Source organism: Leptosomus discolor, chromosome 7, assembly GCF_034619465.1.
Source record: "Leptosomus discolor isolate bLepDis1 chromosome 7, bLepDis1.hap2, whole genome shotgun sequence".
NCBI lineage: Eukaryota > Metazoa > Chordata > Aves > Leptosomiformes > Leptosomidae > Leptosomus > Leptosomus discolor.
In genome coordinates, this window is record NC_141397.1 from 64,657,505 (window position 1) to 64,676,302 (window position 18,798).

General features: G+C 46.9%; 1 protein-coding gene across 1 annotated transcript in view; it reads right to left on the reverse strand.

The window, feature by feature from the left end:
- Positions 1–17,710, reverse strand: part of LEKR1 (leucine, glutamate and lysine rich 1) — a 61,784-nt gene extending 44,074 nt beyond the window's left edge. The window contains exons 1-7 of the mRNA XM_086468618.1: positions 17,639–17,710; positions 16,056–16,144; positions 15,623–15,704; positions 12,493–12,600; positions 11,601–11,695; positions 11,043–11,098; positions 4,796–5,012 (exon numbers count right to left, since the gene is read on the reverse strand). Of these exons, the coding sequence (XP_086324744.1) occupies positions 4,796–5,012; positions 11,043–11,098; positions 11,601–11,695; positions 12,493–12,600; positions 15,623–15,704; positions 16,056–16,144; positions 17,639–17,710 (719 nt within the window). The remainder of the gene's footprint in view (positions 1–4,795; positions 5,013–11,042; positions 11,099–11,600; positions 11,696–12,492; positions 12,601–15,622; positions 15,705–16,055; positions 16,145–17,638) is intronic.
- Positions 17,711–18,798: the final 1,088 nt, after the last annotated feature.

The following is an 18,798-nucleotide window of genomic DNA, read 5'->3' on the forward strand; positions in this document are numbered from 1 at the left end:
AACTCACACACACGGCGCTTCCAAGAATAAAACAGCTCTTGTGCACTTCTAAACACTGCAACTTGAGCTACCCGAAAGTGGAATTAAATGCATAAAGAGCCAGAAAAATTCCGGCACTTATGGGCTCCATATTCTCCCTACGATGAAAAACCACTACGCTATTTCCTTGTGCTGGGAAATGACGAGTGCTGAACCCAGGGACTCACTGAATCCCATGCCCAGCTGGTACCTCTTGGCAGCTTGTTGTACTCACTCGTCTCTTCCAAGCAGCCGCTGAAGGAGCACGCGCCTGACGACTGGCACAGAACGTCTGTAGTGTGATGAAGAACACTCGTTTACGACTTTACGAACCTATTTCTTCTCATCTGTTAGGCAATAACCATTATTGTTCTGAAAACACCTCACAGTGCTGCAGCGGTTACGTGTCGTTCCTCAGTCACGCTGTCTAAACCAGCCGAAAGACGTGCAGCCTCCCAAGTGACCCCCGTAGGATGGTGCACAGTAAGAACAACCGGCTGTATGACCTAAACCCCATTCAGAAAAGGAGAGGCTGGTTCTTTACCTCTTTGTTTATTTCGTCACTAAATGTTGAACAGAAGCGGACGCACGCACACAAAACAATCCATTAAAGTGACCTTTTTGCCTGGTGTTCTTTCCCTTCAAAACTTATTTCTAAATGGTGACACAGTTCTTAAAGCATGCACCACTCCCCGTTTCCAGTACTTTCAGTCTCCATGGACAAGAAACCACACGTCATTTCTACCAAACTGCTGTGTCGGTTGGTAGCTATGGGTAGAGCAGTGTGCTGTTATCACTGCCCAGTCGCTTCGGTGTTTTATTACAAGTTCAGACTTTACCAAGCCAGGTAGTTGCTGTTGGCTGTTGGCTTTCCTAAGCAATCACGTCGCAAAACGGAAGAATTATTTTAGGCAAATTCAATGACAAAGCATTTTCCATGGTATTAAGTTTTGCCATTGTGGTAGGAACTAGCAAACTCGAGAAAACACACACAAAAAAGCAGAAATAGGGGAAAAACACAGTTTCCACAAAATGTTAGGTTCATCTTATCTTTAAGACTTTATTATTTATGGATAAAATTTTCAACATCTACATGCATGACTCGGGAGCCTAAGTCTCACGGTAGTAACCAAAAAGTAACAACTCCTGCTAAATTTGTAAAAAAAAGTTTTCAGGAATTTATTTACAAGACAATCTGTTTTGACATAGGCCTCACTAAGTGGTATCTATACACCTCTTCACTCGTCTAAACATCACAGAAATGTTTTGCTCCTTGTCACGCTCATGATATTCAGATAGAATCTGAGATTCACGATATCGTGATACTATACCTTTAAAAAGCATCTGTAGTTTTTAAATCTATTTTACATTTCTTATATCGGATAACGCAAGAACTACCAAAACTCACACCACAAATACAGTGTGCCCCTCACGCAGCGTCAAACACGTCAAAAGACGCTGCCAGAGAAAACCTGTTGTTAAACTCAGCTCTAGGGACCCCAGGAATCTGGGGGGTCCCACACAGAGACCCAGCTAAATCCAGTCCCACTTGGATTCCCAAGGAACTACAGAAGCAAGCCCCCAGTGAAAGCGCCTGTTCCTAGCGAGCCCAGGCAGGTAACAGACCGGCGATGGGCAGTCCAGCGGCACGGCAGCGTTCCAGCTTCACTCCGGGCAAAGCGCTGCTCTCGCAGGAGAGGAGCCGGCGGCAGAGCCCCGCGCAGCCCCGCCGCACAGCCTGCCTCGCGTCGGCACCCGGACTGACCCCCTCGGCCCTCCCCAGTTAGCCACAGCCCTTCAGGAGCAGCTCTCCTGCAAGTACGCTGGAATTAAAGCCATTTTAACACGGAACAAGCCTTGAATAGCTACATGGAATCGGCGTAGTTAACTGCGTGCTGGTTAGTTCCTCTTCTTCTCACAAAATCCCAAAGGGTAGGTAACTAATTTCTGCAAAAGCTCAGGTTCCCAGGTGGCTTTCAGGGTTAACCACAGGTATAAACAGCAGCAATACTTTAACCTAAAAGGAATATAAAAGTGAAACAGTCTGCAACTAAACTAACAAGAAAGATCAAATCTCTTGGTCTACCAGAGATTAAAAAAAAAAAATAAATAAAAAGGCATATTTGGCTTCTGATAAGCATTTGCTGTTTGGGAGGAATGATTTGTCAACGTTGCAGAAGATAGTATGTTGAATAGTTAGTTTATGCCAACTGCACAAGGTAACAAGAGAGGCCCAGGATAGTAAAGAGAAGATAAGGAATATTTAGACAAGTTACTTAACAAGGCACAATAGTTGATTTATGGCCTGAATGAAAGCCTACTGAAAGTATTCCACTTGATTTCAGCAGGTTTTAAATCAAGTTGAGCCTTAGGGGGAAAAAAATGCAGAGATAAAATTTTTATTAACAGTTCCAACTTTACTGCAAAAAGCCAGCTAAATGAAAATTTGAAGTTTACGTCTGGCAAACGATCCTCCACAAGAAGAATGTGCTGTCGCCGCATTTGCTAACACACCAAATTCTGCCACCATAACCGCCACCCAGAGCTGTTAAAGGAACAAGGAGCCCATGCACTCTTCAAAAATACGATGTCAAACCACTGAAAACACTGAACACTGGGCGGGTGGGGGATGTTCAGTTCAAATGAAAAAAATATTGCAAGAAACAATGAGTAGAGCGACCTACAAGACATACACGTTTTGTTCAACTTTGCGTGAACTTGTGTTTTAAAGTGAATCTTTTATTAGTAATATCACCAAACATGAGCCTAACTAAATCCATTAACAGCAATTCTTAAACTCTTAACAGTACTTGAGTGATACACAAAAAAATGAAAAAATTAATTTATTTGAGTGCTTCACCTATAGACAAGCTGCAGTTGTTTCTTCTGTAGCGTGTCCAAAGCATTCCAGTCCAATCTCTTGACAGCACCTTAATACTCCAAATGCCCCATATTATCAGTTCTAGATCACTTCCTACTAGGTATGAGCCAGTCATGCAAGAAACACCCCTGTTGGGGGTCTTCAGAATCAAAACGACTGAGCTGATAATTAAAACTATCATCTCATTTTTAACAAAAAGCTCCTGAGAAGCAATTCGATTCAGATGAGCAGGAAACTACCAAGAAGCTTCTGATGCCCTTGTTTGTACCACATTATTCTATCAGTTGTCAACTTTAGCAGCTGCATTGATAAAATATCTCTTATTAGCCAACTGTAAACATCAATGTTTATAGTCCTACTGTAAACAATCATGGAATATAGCAACAGATTCCAAAATACAAGAAGAGAAAATTAGGACACAGAAAACCAGCACACAGTACCCGTGATAAATCTGACTATGAAGAGTAGAAGATGAGGAAAAAAAAAAGGAAGGGCAGTTCTTCAGAGCTTCGGGTCTGGAAGCGGCCAAAACACTTGTATTTCTTTCACAGAACAGTGCAGAAAAGAGACACTGTGTTACCACGAAATTTGTCATATCGTCACGGTGATATTAAACAGCATAAACACAACAGAAGGTTAATCAGGAACCAGAAGTATCAGTCCAGAAACCCCACAGCAAAAATAAGACTAAAAAACCCCACCCATCATGCTAATCATAAAACGTTCATATCAACTACAACAATTTCCTTCTCAACCCGAGTTCTTTATACATCACAAATCACCGCTGGGGATGGGCAGATCAAAGCTAACAAGCCTCAAGTTCACGGCTGAGGACCTGATGGCACTCTCATCACGGTGGCCCAAACCCCAACCCAGGTGGACACCAGGCGGGGCAGCCACTGCTGCTGCCTGGAGTGCCTCCGGAACGTACAGCACCTGACTCGGCCATGTATTTTAAAGCTAGTTTGGGTATAGCTACCCAAAGAATAGGAAAAATATTAGAAATGATGAAGGAAGGAAGGAAGGAAGGGCAGAGGGTGGGGAAAAAAAAAAAAAAAAAGGTCTTTGAAACTTTCCTTTTATGCTTTGCTTTCTCCCATCTACCCCAAAATGAACTTCTGTATTTGGTGCACCAAGCGGAAGGTTTAGGAAGCAAGGCTGCTCTCTAGACCCATCAAAAGGACAAATATTTTCAAAGCATGACTTCCTGTTCCAAGTTCAAAGTTACCATGATGTGACAAAGCAGCAGAACACAGCAAAAGCACGAGCTGAACGAGAACACACTTGAAGGTTCTAAACTTTGTGCCCTAAAAATACCACTGTAGCGCTGAGGTCCGTTGTTAACTGCTGGAGTTCTTCACACACCTGCCCCTAAGCATCTGCAGGCTCCTATTTCTTTCACCACAAGCAGTACTCGAGATTTTCATAATGGCTTTAGTATTCTGTGCCATCCCTTCAGAGAGTGAAAGGTAAACCTCTCAGGGTAAGAACGCTGGTAATTTTTTACCATGTTACTGTGAGACTGTAAGTAAAAATTCATAACTGTGAAACTCCCAATACTGCAGAATTGCATTTAAAATATTACAATTGTATTACAGACTGCTAAGATGAAATATTTGATCACTTCCCCTCGGGAGTGTGTGCAGGGGAATACCTCTGAAATGCCTTCTGGCCTTTCTTTCACTTCACATATATCGACAGTTTCTAAACTACGAAGGAATTTAAAGCTTGCTTCCAGAGAATACTATGGAAGAGGATTCCAATTAAGTATTACAGCGTATATGCTACATCTGATAAAAGAAAGCTAAATCTCACTTGTATGATAAACTTCTTTGGAATGAAATTACCTATTACACACACAGGAGAATACCATCAGACCAGATCATATGCTCTGACCTTTCTGTTTTTGATTCACTGTCAGCTCGGTAGTGTTCAAGGCCTTGGTAAAGGGACTGCAGCTCTGCTTGAAGTCCTTTTTCCCGTTCTATGCTTCCTTCATAAAATTTAATCTCCTTTTCCATCGCTTTTACTTTTTCTTCCATCACCTTAAATTCATGGAGTACCAAATAGCTGACTCCGCAGTATTTACACACTGTCTCATCCCGGGACATCTAGAAGAAAAAATTGTAAGAAACAAGTTGAACCAAAAAAAAATCTGAACGACACTAAATAATAACAACAACTCTGAGCAGTTTAAACCATTTACTGCTCTGAAGCATTTATGATCAGATGATGTTACTGCTTTAACAAATAATGAAGACAAAATGGTACATTAGCAAATGAAATCAAGCTGCAGCAGTGCTTTTGCTTACTGGAAGCTTCGAAAGATACATTAACTATGCCATTTACTATGTGGGAACTCCTGCTGGAATTCTAAATAGAAGTACCTCTGAATTATGTTCGATGTATTAATTTAAAATAAAATGCTGTGTTTTACAAAGTTCTCTGCTTAACACATTTGCAATCGCCTGAGCCAGAAAAGTGTCATTTACTGCGGTTTTTTGATAACGCATATCCAGTTGAAGTAGGCAAGAGGAGAAGTGGAAAGTGAATACAATGATGTCACCCAGCAATCTTTATAAAAATAATTCAGATGAGTAAGGGACTAATTATGATGATGCAGCATCCATGGCACTGGAGTGTTGTGGAAAATGTAATCCATTTACTAGGTATGAGGTATTCATCACTCATTAAAAAAATACAGAGTAAGTACTACATATCTCGTTGAAAGACCATTTCTTAAATTGAGAAACATACTTTTCTAAGGGATCAAATGCTGAAGCTTTGCCGTAAGCCAGGCTCCATAAACAGGAACAGATGCACTCTTTGATACGTACTTGTTAGCGTCTCAGTTATCCCTGTGTATTTGAATCATTCTCACTTCCAGAAAAACACGCTCAGTTTACAAGTGGCGCGGAACTGAACCTGCACAAGCAAGGGATATTGAGTAAACGCACCAGCCCCCCCAAGCCAAGGAGGTCTGACGCTTCTGTAGGGGACATGCGAGCATCTGCTCACCGGCCCAGACCCCCGAACACGACAGGTATGACCCTGCTCTTGGGCGACAGCATAAACACACTCGAGAGGAGGAGGTTAGAACCCAGACTAGATCAGAGGGGCGCCCATAACCCAGCTAAAGAGACAACCTCAAAGCAACCAACATAGAAAGGTCTTGGTAAGCCTGGAGACGCGGAAGGTGGAAAACGGGCGGCAGCTGGAAGAGCAGTTGTGTGTTTGGGTATCGACAGCTTAAGACGCGCTTTAACCTTTTTTGCAATTATCAACTGTTACAAGGACTTTAACACAACGACTTAGGAAAATCAGAAAGCTGGAAAACTGCAAACAGTTTAGGTCAAAGAATGTAAGAATCCCTTGTTTTACAGAAAAGGAAAAAAAGAAAAGATACTTTTGAGACACTGGGATAAATCGAAAGAGATCATACTTAAAGAAAACAGCTTTCAAAAGTTATAACCTAAAGACTCATCATCCCATGATTCAATAATCTCTAGCACTTTAAATATAGCTTGATAAAAACGATATTTCAGGATGCTCTGGAATTACCAGGCCAAGCTTTATTTTCCGATTTCTTAGTTTCGCCCCAGTTTAAAATACCCCTAGTTACAGTTGCTCTGAATGAGCTGAAAATGCAAGTTTATTTTTCCTGGCAGCTGCAAACTGTGCTTGGAAATATGAAACTGTTATTCAGGATAACTACCATAAAGTTCCAAAGCACTAAAATTACTATATTGAAAAAGGACAAAATGAGCTGTTATGAGGAGCACAGGAGGGGGGCTCTTATCCCCAAAAAGAACACCGTGCTCTCTTGCAGCACCACCGCTGCTGTCTTTCAAATAAACAGTTACAGCAATTTCACTGGGTACTGGGATTAAAAACAAACAATTGGGGTCCTGAACTGAAAATGTTTTATGCAAGTACTGAACTTTTTCGGTTTCAAATTCAATTTCGTTACTGAACTTAAAAATAAATGAAGTCATAGAACAATAAATACTACCCATCTGGACTTAGTGGGAAATGGGTCCCGTTCTTCACGCCCATTCCTCAGGTTAAGTGAAAACTTGAAAGGACTTCAGATCAGGTTGGATTTTTCAAATACTTGCTATATAGTGAAAAAAAAAAAAAAAATCACAGGAAAGCCTGAGGGCTTTGTATTACTGCAGTAAGGAAAAAAAATCTTTTAATCAGATCCTTGCTTCTGTACAAGCACAGTTATCCTGCATCCACTGCATTATACGATATATAGACAAGAACTAGCTCTAAAACATCTATCCGTAGTGTTAGCAGCACTTTCTTAACACCAGTAATGAATCTGGCACGGGTTGAGCGATGCTCAAGAGGCAAGCTAGCCCACGCTAAATTCCATGCTGCAGTACTTTAACGTCAATAGCAAGCTAACTAATTTAAATCCAGTATGCCCAATATGCCTAGAAAATTAACAGCACCCACTTGAAAGCGAAAACCTCCAAAAAGCAAGGCCTGAACCGGGCAGAGCAAGGGGAGTACCAATGTGAATTCCCATCCTAAATCCAAGACTCCCCTCTCATGCCCATAGCGGTCAAATCACAAGCAGGACATTCTCTCTCTCTTTTTTTTTCCTCCTCCCCACCCCATCCCTCTCTTACATTGTCAACACCACAACCTGAGTTCTCCTCACTGATACTTAAAACACCTCCTGAAATTCCTGAGCTGTTTGGACATTTTTCAGAAGCTACTGAAGCTCCACACAGACGGGGACAGTGAACTGCTGTCGAGCTGTAGATGCTGGCTTCGTTCAGCCAAAGTAATGACAAAGCTATCTTAGGGCTACACCAATTTAAAGGTCAGGGCCAGAAAGCATTTTATAGCTTTGAAGAATACTGACAAGCGAAATGTTTTGGGGTTTTGCAGAGTTTCCAAATGAAATAGCATTACTTTGTATTTCTCTATTGTCACCCTTCAGTAATTTGTGAACCAGAATGATCGGTCCTTTGTAATCGATTCTGACACTGAGGGCAGAAATATTCAAGTGTCTAAAAGTTTTAGACAAACTAGGTAGGCATGAAACACTTCCTAAGTTCCCTGATGAAGAAAACTCTGGAGTGTGAGCGCAGTCCTCATCAGATATCAGATAATCCGTACAGAAGAGACCCTTACAAACGGTCTGTCCGGGAGAAAACATTCCATTAGACCTTCTATCTTGGACACCAAAGTTGAGCAACCATTAGACAAAAGTCTGTAGGAAACAGATTTTCATTAGTTCTTGTGCTTACAAAGCTACCTTTTCTGGAATGATACTATCACTGAGTAACCACCAAGAACACGTATTACATACACAGCGATTTCTGTTTTCAGATTCCATATTTCACTGTTTACTTTTGAGCAAAAGACTGTTGTCATCTTCTTAAATGCAAAGCAGAAAAAAAATCAGGGGGAAAGCAGAGTTTGGAAAGAATAGAAAAGGAAACTATCAAACTCTAACTGGAAAGGGGACTGTGGATGTCCCTAGCAGTGAGACTAAGCAGTGAATAGAAAAAAAAAAATCAATTAGGAATTAAAAAAAAAAAAACCAAACAGAAGGTAATTTTAGTATTGTGGTTTTGGTCCGCCTGGACAGGGAAACTCAGGGCAAACGGGACTTGAAAATAGAGCACAGGGATCCTAAAAAACCCTGCTATTTGAGTTAGCACGACTGCAGTACTGCGAGCACGGTAACAACATCAAAAGAAAAGCAAACTGACTGAGGACAAAGTGCTTGAACTAGGAAGAGATTTGATCCACGAGATTTTGAGCTACGGTTCTGATACACGTTACACCAGATGCTATAAAGAAAGGACAAGAGCCACGTCCAAGGTATCACAAGGCAGCATTTCTCGCTGCGATACTCCAGCAGCTGTTCCACTCCAGCAGCTGTTGGAGTAGTTTCAACTCAGAGCTGCGTTCGGTTTTGGAAGAACTAATATTATTCCATGGTTACACAGATTTCTTTGGGTACCAAGGGCAAGTGGAGAAGTGAGCCAAGATGGATAGTCACTCCAATTACATCTGTCTGACTCAGTACCATAAGCATCTGTAGAGCACAAGGTATAAGGAAAAAAAAAGAAAAAAGAAAAAAAATTACTTTGGTAGTCTGGACCATTTTTAGCCTTTTGAATGACAAGACAGGAATTTATATCCTTTCAAATTGACCAAATAACTACAGGGAGCGTCAGCTTGTGCACTGCTATTCTTCTCTGCTCTGTCAGATTCCACCCACAAAAATTACCACGATAAAGAGCTAAATTATTGTTAAAAGAAAAACAATCCACTTTCTCACTTAGCAGTGCCATGGTATTAGAACAACCAGCATATGGATCACTTATGCTAGAAATAGTCCGTTACAAGCAGCTAATAAATAGCCGTGACTCTTAAAAGCCAGAACTTCAGTCCTCAAATAATGAGATTCTTTCAAAAAGCTGTGAGTATGTTTCTGTGCATCACTGAAATAAAAGCACAGAGCCACGAGCACAGATGTACTCCTTGTACGTTCATTTTACAGCGCAGGGGAGGGGGAGCCTAAGGGAACTGCAGCACTCGCCATCCTCCTGGCATCACGCAGTGCTCCTCAGGCACATGACACAGTAATAGCTGCTCTTGCTCCCTCCCCAGTTTTCTGTCAGGTCTGAGACCGCTTTAGCAAGGACTGGCCAAATCACAAACAGAAAAAAAACCACCAAACACCACCCCCCCCGCATTTGTACTGGTATCCAGACTACACTTGTATCAGAACAATACAGAAAATGAAAATGAAAAGATCATTATGCTGCAGCTGGGTGCACTGAAATTATTTCTGTATATCGATTGCTCTATTCTGCCTCTGCTTGATTCTACCTTATCTACTTTCTTTTTGGCTTACCCCTCCTCTGCCACACTACTTTCGTTTCTCTCACACTGTTTATCCCTCTTCCTGACAAACCAGCTAATCCCTGTTAGACGAAAAGAAATCATTACTCAAGCCACACAACTGATTTTCTAGGAAGGAAGTGGAACCTTCTGCTGTATATGCAAAACTGAAGAGTTATTTGACTGAAATGGATCTCTTTTTTATTCAAAGAAAGATTTTTAAGAGTCTCAGCAGAAACTTCAAAACCTAAGTTTACTGTGAGTCAAGTTTTCAGGCAGCATCTACTCAGAAAGTCACACAGATTGTAATGCTAAGCCACGCTGCATACATAATTATTCACTCCACTTCCATAAAATAGCAGTTGCAAAATAAAAATCACAGTACTTGCTTTGAATACACACGAATAGTGTAGAAATAGCCTTGTAGTAAAAACAGCATGTCCTGCTCTCAAAAGTTTCATTCAAAACAAGCCCTGAAATACTCAGTTTGTCACGACAGGAAATAATACTCAGACTTCAGGTAGCTTTAATTTTTTCCTGCCTGTGAGTAAAGCAGACTAATGAATCATAAAAGGCTGCGTGGCACTGCTGGTAACTGCACACACTCACACAAGCCCTGCAGATATCTAACACGTGTCCCCCAGGCCACGCAGACCTTACTGGTACTCAGCAGCTCTCAGGCTGTGTCGCGGCACACTCCAGCTCTCCCACGCAACGCGGAGCAGGGAGTTCGTACCAACCGAACCGCAGGACACCGCCACCGAAGGCGATGCCTGCGCAGACGAAAGACCATCTGGCCTGTCGTTAACCGTATCTTCGCCCGACAATCGTGACTTTTTTGCATCTGCAGTTGGAACAGCCGGGAAGCCCCTCCTAGCTACAACCCAACTGCTTGTGATGCCAGAGAGGGCAGTCCCTCCGATCCCTAGCAGCACACTTGGATGCTGGTTGCACAAAGGGTACAGAAAAGCCTGAAGAAGTGAGTACCACCCTAACCTTAGGAGAAAAGCACGACTCCAGTCCCAGCCTTATGAGTACAGCAAGAGATCAAAATCCTTTGCTGCCCAAGGTGACCACCAGTGACTCCAGAATTCTCACATTAGGAACAGAAGATAATTATCCAAGTTTAGATCTGCTTTCCCAAATCTTCTGGTACCACAACACACAGTGGTAGCAAAGCAGGCTGCCTTTACTATCTGGGAACTGGGAACTATCAGCTACGGGTCCATGCCTAACCAGTTCACTGCTGAGAGCTTTCTTCAAGAGCTTTCCATCTCTTCAGGCTGTAACGCGTGGGCTCTACCAAAAATAAGCAGGTGTTTTCTAACATTTCCAAGGTGTATTACGGCCACTCAGAACGTTCACATAGCCAGAGCTAGTCATCCCAAATCAATCTTACAAGTTGAAAATTCTATAGCCAAACACTGAAAAATCTGAGCGGGCACAGGGGCGACTCACGAACATCGCCTTCAGAAGCGCCGCTAAGGGATGTGAGACCAGGCCTCTGAAGAGACCCCCTGCAGTTCTGCCTGCAAGTGTCACCCTGCTCGCCTGGAGGGCACCAACGGAATCCACTGCTGCTGAACCCAGCACTGGTACCCACAGGGCAAGTACCACGTTGTTCACCTCTGCAGAGGGGACAGATTCTGTAGCCGATTAACGCAACTGGAACTATGCAAGAACCTATTAAAAAAATAACCCGAGGTTCAAAGGCAGCAAGAAAAGTTAAAGATAGCACAAAGTGCTCATAAAGATACCATAATGTGCTCAATCTAAAGCACACGTGGCAAATCTAATGAGTAACCATTCGCTACTAGTAACGTACGTGATGTTTTGTGGCGAGCTGGACACCACGGGAACGTTCTGTACTGATGGATAACACAGCTTCAAAGTTCCTGCTCTGCTTGCTTTCTTAAGCTCCTAGGGTGAGAGAAGTACTCACGTGTAGGGGTATCTTGTGCTCAGTTAATTTTATTATTTATGGCCAAAGTTATTTATTTACCAAATAATATATAAAATCAAATACAACTTTTTGTTGGTTGCTTTGAGGACTCGGGGTCATTTTACTGTCTTATGTAGGTGGCTGCTGTTCTGTTTCCCATTTCAGCAAGATCTTCAGGGAAAAACTGCATCTTCCCATCTACTTACACTGAGTGGACAACAACACGCTGAAACAAACACAGAACTTTAAGAAGTTCACAAGCATATGAGATTTGTGTACTGCTAGCAACAGACAGCTAACAATGTACGATACGACAATCTTCTTTCTCTTGAGGGGAAAAACAACAACCAAACGGCAAACCAACCCCCTCCCCAAACAACAAAAAGATAACTCCCCAGAGATACACATCCATAATGTTGGAGTGAAGGATACGCTAACCTCTTTTCTACCACCCTGTGCTCTGTGACACCTCCCCGAGTGAGCTGGATGGCATAAACACCAAGACATGTAAGTACATGAAAACGTAGGCATCACAAGCCAGTGGTCTCTGCAGAGTCCCTTCGGCAGTCCTGGGACAACCCACTTCACGAGAGAACGTAGCGCCCCACTGAAGCAGACCAGCTTACTCCATTGCCTAAACCACCTGCTAACCGGCACACCAAATGGGCAAGCGTCACCCAGGCTTGTACAGTGTGTGCCTAAAACAAGGCTAAGCAGCAGGGAATATTCTCCCCCAAAACTGTCGCAGATGGCTGTGGCTTTGCCATTGACTGACAGTGATTTCGCTCCCGGGAGGTTCTCCTGTGTCTGCTGCCAAACCAACCGCAGTTTTCTCCCCATTTGCCATCAGCACCACGCCGTGTGGCACAGCTTCCTTCAAAACCTGCCGGGAAAGCGGACTTCTGCTGACTTCTAACATCGCCGAACGTGCTCAGCGAGGTAACCAAACTGCTAAAGGCACAGCTCCGGGGGCTTTTTAAAATTTTTTAGAAACAAACCATGATTTAGCTCTTCCCTTCCACGAATTCTATGAGAGTCCCTTCGCACCTATCATTCCATTAACAAAATACACAGAAATCTCTTCCCCTCTAGATTATAACTTCCTTTAAAATTCAACAAACACAGTGCACAACACCTGCTGGACCCAGCAGGTGTCAATTTATATCAACTCCTGCCACGTCATCCATGGCTTTACTCTAACGGGTCTTCCTCCCTGGCTGACTTTGGCAGCAGAACAGTCTGCAGAATTGGCTGTTCCAGGTCAACCCAAGGTGCTCCCTTCCCCTTCCCCTCCTGGCTCTATCCTCTAGAAGAGTGCCATTTGAGGCAGCTATGTCACAGCCCCAAGCACTGATAAACACCTTGTGAAGCTCCTCCATCCGCTAAGATCACGAAGGAGAGGAACGACGAGAGCTCTGGTCTGCATTCTTTCTTTTGAGACAGCCGCTTGACCCGTTGCCAGCAGTACAACCCAACTCAGAACGGCACCTAGCAAGCGAATATTCTCCATTCTGCAGCAGAAATCACAAGGCTTGACATACTGCCTCCAGACACACACGGCCCTTTGGCCTGCAAGCTGCATGTTGGGAGCACGTGCTCGGTTTGGCAGAGCAATCTGCAGCTGCCACAAATTCTGCTTATGTGAGGAGCGATCTAAGAGAAAGACTCCAAAAGAGAGGCTATAAAATCCAAGAAGCGGCGAATGTGAAGGGAATAGGAACATGTGCGCATGGAAGGTAGAAAATACAAGGACAGGAAATTGTGAGAATGACTTGTAAGCAAGCTCTGCATCTTGTAACTGTACTGCAGCTACAACGCGAGTCAGCTGAGTGAAGAGATGAGCAGCAGCAAAGGACATGTAAAACCCCAGCTCGTAACTGATCCCCAAATCTTGGGCTGTCGTTGCCTCAGAGCTCACAGCTCACACGGACGTGGCAGGGTAGGATGGGACAGGAACATAAGCCTGTTCACGTCTAGAAGTACTGATGTGCCTTCTGCACAGAGATCTTCTGGGCAAAGGTGTTACTGCAGGAATGAAAGGGAAGTCAAGAGATTGCCTGCCCAGTGCTCCACGCCAAAGCAAAAGCTTGACCCCCACAGCGCCGCTGGCGGAATTCCACAACTCCCCTGGGGGAGCTGCTCCGGTGCTCAGCCACCCCCCCCACCTAGAGTTCCACAACATTCAAACAAAGCAAGCCCAGAAAGGGGAGGATAAGGTTAATTTGCAGCTGGAGATGAAGGACAATCCCCATCTTACTAACACATGTGAATGCTGTTACTGTGCCCTCATCTCATTTTCTAGAGTAAGTAAACCCAGTTGTATTACCCTTTCCCAGAACAACAGGATTAAGCTCTTTCCTATTTTTGCCTTTTCCTAGATTTCCATCAGTCACGTTATTTTTCTTACGGCCTGCAGCTCAGAACTGAGACCTCAACAGCCCTGAACCGAGGAATAACGAAGGCCCAAGTTTCACGTGCAATTCCTATACCGACGCATTTAATACTTATTTTCTTTGTAACATCAGTTTGTTAATATTATTCTGCTTATGACCTGATTATAGACCTCAGTGCTAGTTCTGGCAAGTGCCAAGGAAACTTAAGCAGTTACTACGTATTTTGTATTGATGCACTGCACTTACTCTTTTTAAATATGCCTTATTCTTACTAAGAATGTAAAGTTTCATCCTGTTTGCATTAAACAAACCCTCCCAGCCTGGCATCAGCGTATTCCTTAGTATAATCCAAGATCCCAGCTCAGTGAAAACCAGCACTCCAACTGAAAGAAATAATGTCACCCCCTTTCTGGTCTCAGTTTGTGCCTGCACTCACACCTGCTTCCTCCTCGGGCTGGCGTACGCGTAGCACACGGATCAGGAACTGGTCCAAAGGAAAGACAGGCAGCTGAAGGGCCACCAAACTACAGCCTGAAGTCATTAACGGAAATATCGAGCAGTACCAGATTCGGAACAACTCCCTGATGCACTTCATCGAACAATGTGGCACAACTGTTTTTTCTGAGAAACTTGCACTGATTTTTGCTAACCACCTCATCCTGTTGAGGCTTGCCAACTAATTTCTAAATAAACAAACATCTCTGGTATCTTTCCTGCTAACAAAACAGCTGCTAACAAGTCTGTAAGTTTCCCAGGTTCTTCCCTGCCTCTTCTTTAAGGGCAGGTGTTCCTTTTCCCTTCCTTTGGCCATCTTACCCATCCTTGAATTCCAAAAACTATCATTGATGGCTCAGAAATTGTCTCAACAGTTTCCTGAACTATTCCAGGAAGAATTTCTCCAGGCTGTGTGAGCCCAAGTACATAAAACTTTCAAATTACTTGTTGATTATTAGACACATACCAAAAAGTGAGGAAAGCAGAGTGGTTTATTGCCAAAGCAAAAACTTCATAGTGTTGCAAAAACTTCATAGTGTTGCAAAAACTGACCCGTGTTCCACTCGTGTGCATCACCACATATAAAGAGCCTCCCCAAAAGTTAACCCCTATAAACAGCAGCGTTGTTATAATCTGTCTCCCAAACACGAGAACAGCGTCATGCACAAAGAGAAGAGATGAAGGGGAATGCTCTGCTCCTACTTGTGTTGACACTCCTTTGGAACAGTCACATGTTATGCTCTGCAGTCATTCCAAACTTACAGCAACAAAACATGCCACATGGGGCCAAACCTGGAAGTCACCTAGCAGTGACAAGACCCTTACAGAACGAGTATGTTCCTCGACAGTGTTTCTGTAGCATTAGTGGGTAGCTACACTTCACATATAGCGACAAAAAATAGAACACACCCAGTCTAAAACCAGGCCCCAAGTGTACCAGTGTTCAAAGGCCAGTGAAATATCCCTGTAGCATCCGCTCTCCAAACATGGGGGGTTTGTACTTCCACCGTTTCGTACCTTTCGAATCTCCTCGGGCAGCGCACGAGTGGGGCCGTGCCGCTCCATGGCCTCCCGAAACTCCGCGGCGGGGTCAAGGAAGCTGCCAGCGGTCACAGGGAGGGTCAGAACCTGCCGTCACCAGCGGGGCCGCACGTTTCCCCGAGAGGCCTCCCCACGCCCGCCCCCGCCTGCTCGGGGACAGGCCGTGGCTGCGGGGAGCGATCGCGGCGCGCAGGCCGCGGCGGGGGAAGGGGCGGGGAGGGGGAGGCGGGGATGGAGACGACGACGACGAGCCGCCCCGGGGCACGGCGGTACGGAGCCCCAGAGCCGGGGCCGCCCCCTCCCCCGCCACGGGAGACGCCGGAGCCCGGGGCAGCCGGGGAGGGGGGGGGGGGAGGCAAGCGGGGCGGTGAGGGGAGGGTAAAGCAGGCGGGGGCGGCCATTTTCTTACCGCGGCTTCCTCCGTAACCAGGGGAACGGCGCGCGGCCCTGCGCCTGCGCGTCACGTGGCTGCGCCGCGCCGCCGCCCTTGACCTGCGCCTGCGCAAAGCCGGCGGAGTTTAAGCCGGGAAAGGGGCTGGGGGTCTCCAAAATCCGCGCCTTCCCCCCCCCCCCCCCCCCCCCCCGTAACCAACAGGCCCGATTTAAAATTACTAACTAGGAACGGGAGGGGCTGCACTACCAGGGCTGGAGCTGGCTCGGGGGGGGGGGGGGGGGGGCGGCCGACATGCTTTCACTGCAACAGCCTTTGTTTTATTTGAGCTGTGGCCCCAGAAGCGACCCTCGCCCCCCGCGTGAGGTACATGGCAAAACCGAGGCAGGGGCTCAAGCTCCCGATGAACCGGCTCGGCGCTGCCAGCTCCCAGTGAAACCCGCTTGAGCTCCGCGGCAAAGCAATCCAAATAAATAAATGAGGAAAAGATGTGAGAATCGGGAGTTTTCAGTATAACCGTGTCTCAATGGAATTAATTTCACGTTCTGCCCTTCTCTCCGTTTCGTCGCTGGTTATTTTATGTGCGGGCCTGAAAACCGAGTGGCCCCGAGACTTGTTTTTATCGCATCCCGTCAGCCGTGCCGCAGCGGCCATCTGCTTCATCCCCGCGGTCCCTGGCACAGCCGCGGCCTCTCTCCACCTCAACCCGGCACAGATCTGTGATGCTGCGGATGAGGGGCCGTGAGCGCAGCAGGGCTACTCACCTCCCAAAGCTGATCTCCAGCCGGCCCGAAGCAATTCCTACATGCCCAAAGCATTTTCTGCAGGCCCAAACCATTTTCTGCATGCCCAAAGCAATTCCTATATGCCCAAAACATCTTCTGCATGCCCAATACATTTTCTGTATGCCCAAACCATCTTCTGTATGCCCAAAGCAATTCCTATATGCCCAAAACATCTTCTGCATGCCCAAACCATTTTCTGTATGCCCAAACCATTTTCTGTATGCCCAAAATATCTTCTGCATGCCCGAAACATTTTCTCTACGCCCAACCCACTTTCCGTATGCCCAAAGCAATTCCTATGTGCCCAAAGGATTCCCTGTAAGCCTTATACAAAAAGATACACCCCACCACCCAATAAGATAGGGACAGCCACTAAAAACTGGATAGAAAAACGAGGCGACCTTCCACCGGCCTTGTTAACCTGATTTAATTGATGCCTGACTCGCTCTTAGCTGCAAAGTTTCAGCCTCTGGGGCAGCTCCGTGTTGGGCAAAGCATCAGGAATGGGTTTTTTTTTTGTATATACAGCAGCGCCGAGCAGCTGAATAGGGATTTTTGGTGCAGTAAGCAAGAGGCGGGCGGGGGGTTGCTAGTGAAGAAGATAGTTAATTTTAGGGGGGGGAAAAAAAGGAAAATTGCATGAGTAGGAGCTGTTGCAATGGTAGAGGCATGTAAAGCCAGAGGGGGGGGGCGCGGCGAGGGAGGGCACCGGGCGCCCGGTGCCCTCCCTCGCCCCCCCCCCCCCCCCGGCTTTATATCATGGTCCCACGGTGAACCCCCCCCCCCCCCACGGCGTCTGTTGCCGGCGTGACCCGCTCCACGTTGCGTGCCGACCTCCGTGCTCCGTTGCCTCGTTAATCCCCGGTTTGGCAGCAACCGGAGCCGCATGCCCCAGCTTCCCCCCGCCCCCCCCCCCCCCCTTCTTTTTAACCTCTTCGTGATCCAACGCGAGGTCGGGGAGAAAAGGGGGGGGGGGGTGAGGGTGAGGGGGGTGTCATTGCGTGTGAAAGGCGACTCGCCCCCCGCGGAGCTATTTAATTAAGAGCGGCATTAACAGGGAAGGCAACGCCTTTGATCGGCGGCGGGAGGGGGGGGGGGGGGGGCGCCTGGCCGCGCCTTGTCGGCATATGTTCCCCCCCCCCCCCCCCCCCCGCCCTGCGTGATGGCGGCGGTGGCGGCGCGGAGGGGGGGGGGGGGGAACCGGCGGGCCGGGCGCCCAGCGCCTCTCACGCGATGGCCGCCTAACGTGCCGGGGAAGGGTGTCGTGCGGCGCGGCGATGAGATCAGCGCGGATCACCGCGGCGCTGCGGGGCGGGGAGGGGGGGGGGGGGAGGAATGGCGGGGAAGGCGGCTGTCACGCAGAGGACGGGAGAGGCGAGGGAGGGGGGTGGAGCGGGGACTGCTCGCTTCCCGCCTTCGGCTCAGCCCGCTGAGGGGGAGCCTCTGCTTTGGGGGGGGGGGAGCCTGAGGAGATCCAGGCCGGGGGGGGGGGGGGGCTGTGGGGGGGTGGTGAGGGGATCCAGCCCCAGGGGGGGGACTGAGGAGATCCTGTCCTTGAGGGGAGGCTGGACTGAGGGGATCCAGCCCTGGGGGGGGAACTGAGGAGATCCTGTCCTTGAGGGGAGCCTGGGCTGAGGGGATCCGGCCCTGGGTGGCAGCGAGGAAAGCTTGTCCTTGAGGGCACTGAGGTGACCCTGGGCTGAAGGGATCCAGTCCTCCTGGGGGACTGAGGAGATCCTGTCCTGAGGGGCTAGTGGGGGGGGGGGGGGGTGGTGTGGTAAGGGGATCCAGCCCTGGTGGGGGGAACTGAGGAGATGCTCTCCTTGGGGGGGCTGAGGAGACCCTGGGCTGAGGGGACCCTGGGCTGAGGAGATCCTGTCCTTGAGGGGGCTGACGGGAGCTGGGGCTGAGGGGATCCAGTCCTGGGGGGGGTGAAGAGCCTGTCCTGGTGGTGAGGAGAACCTGGCAGGCACCAC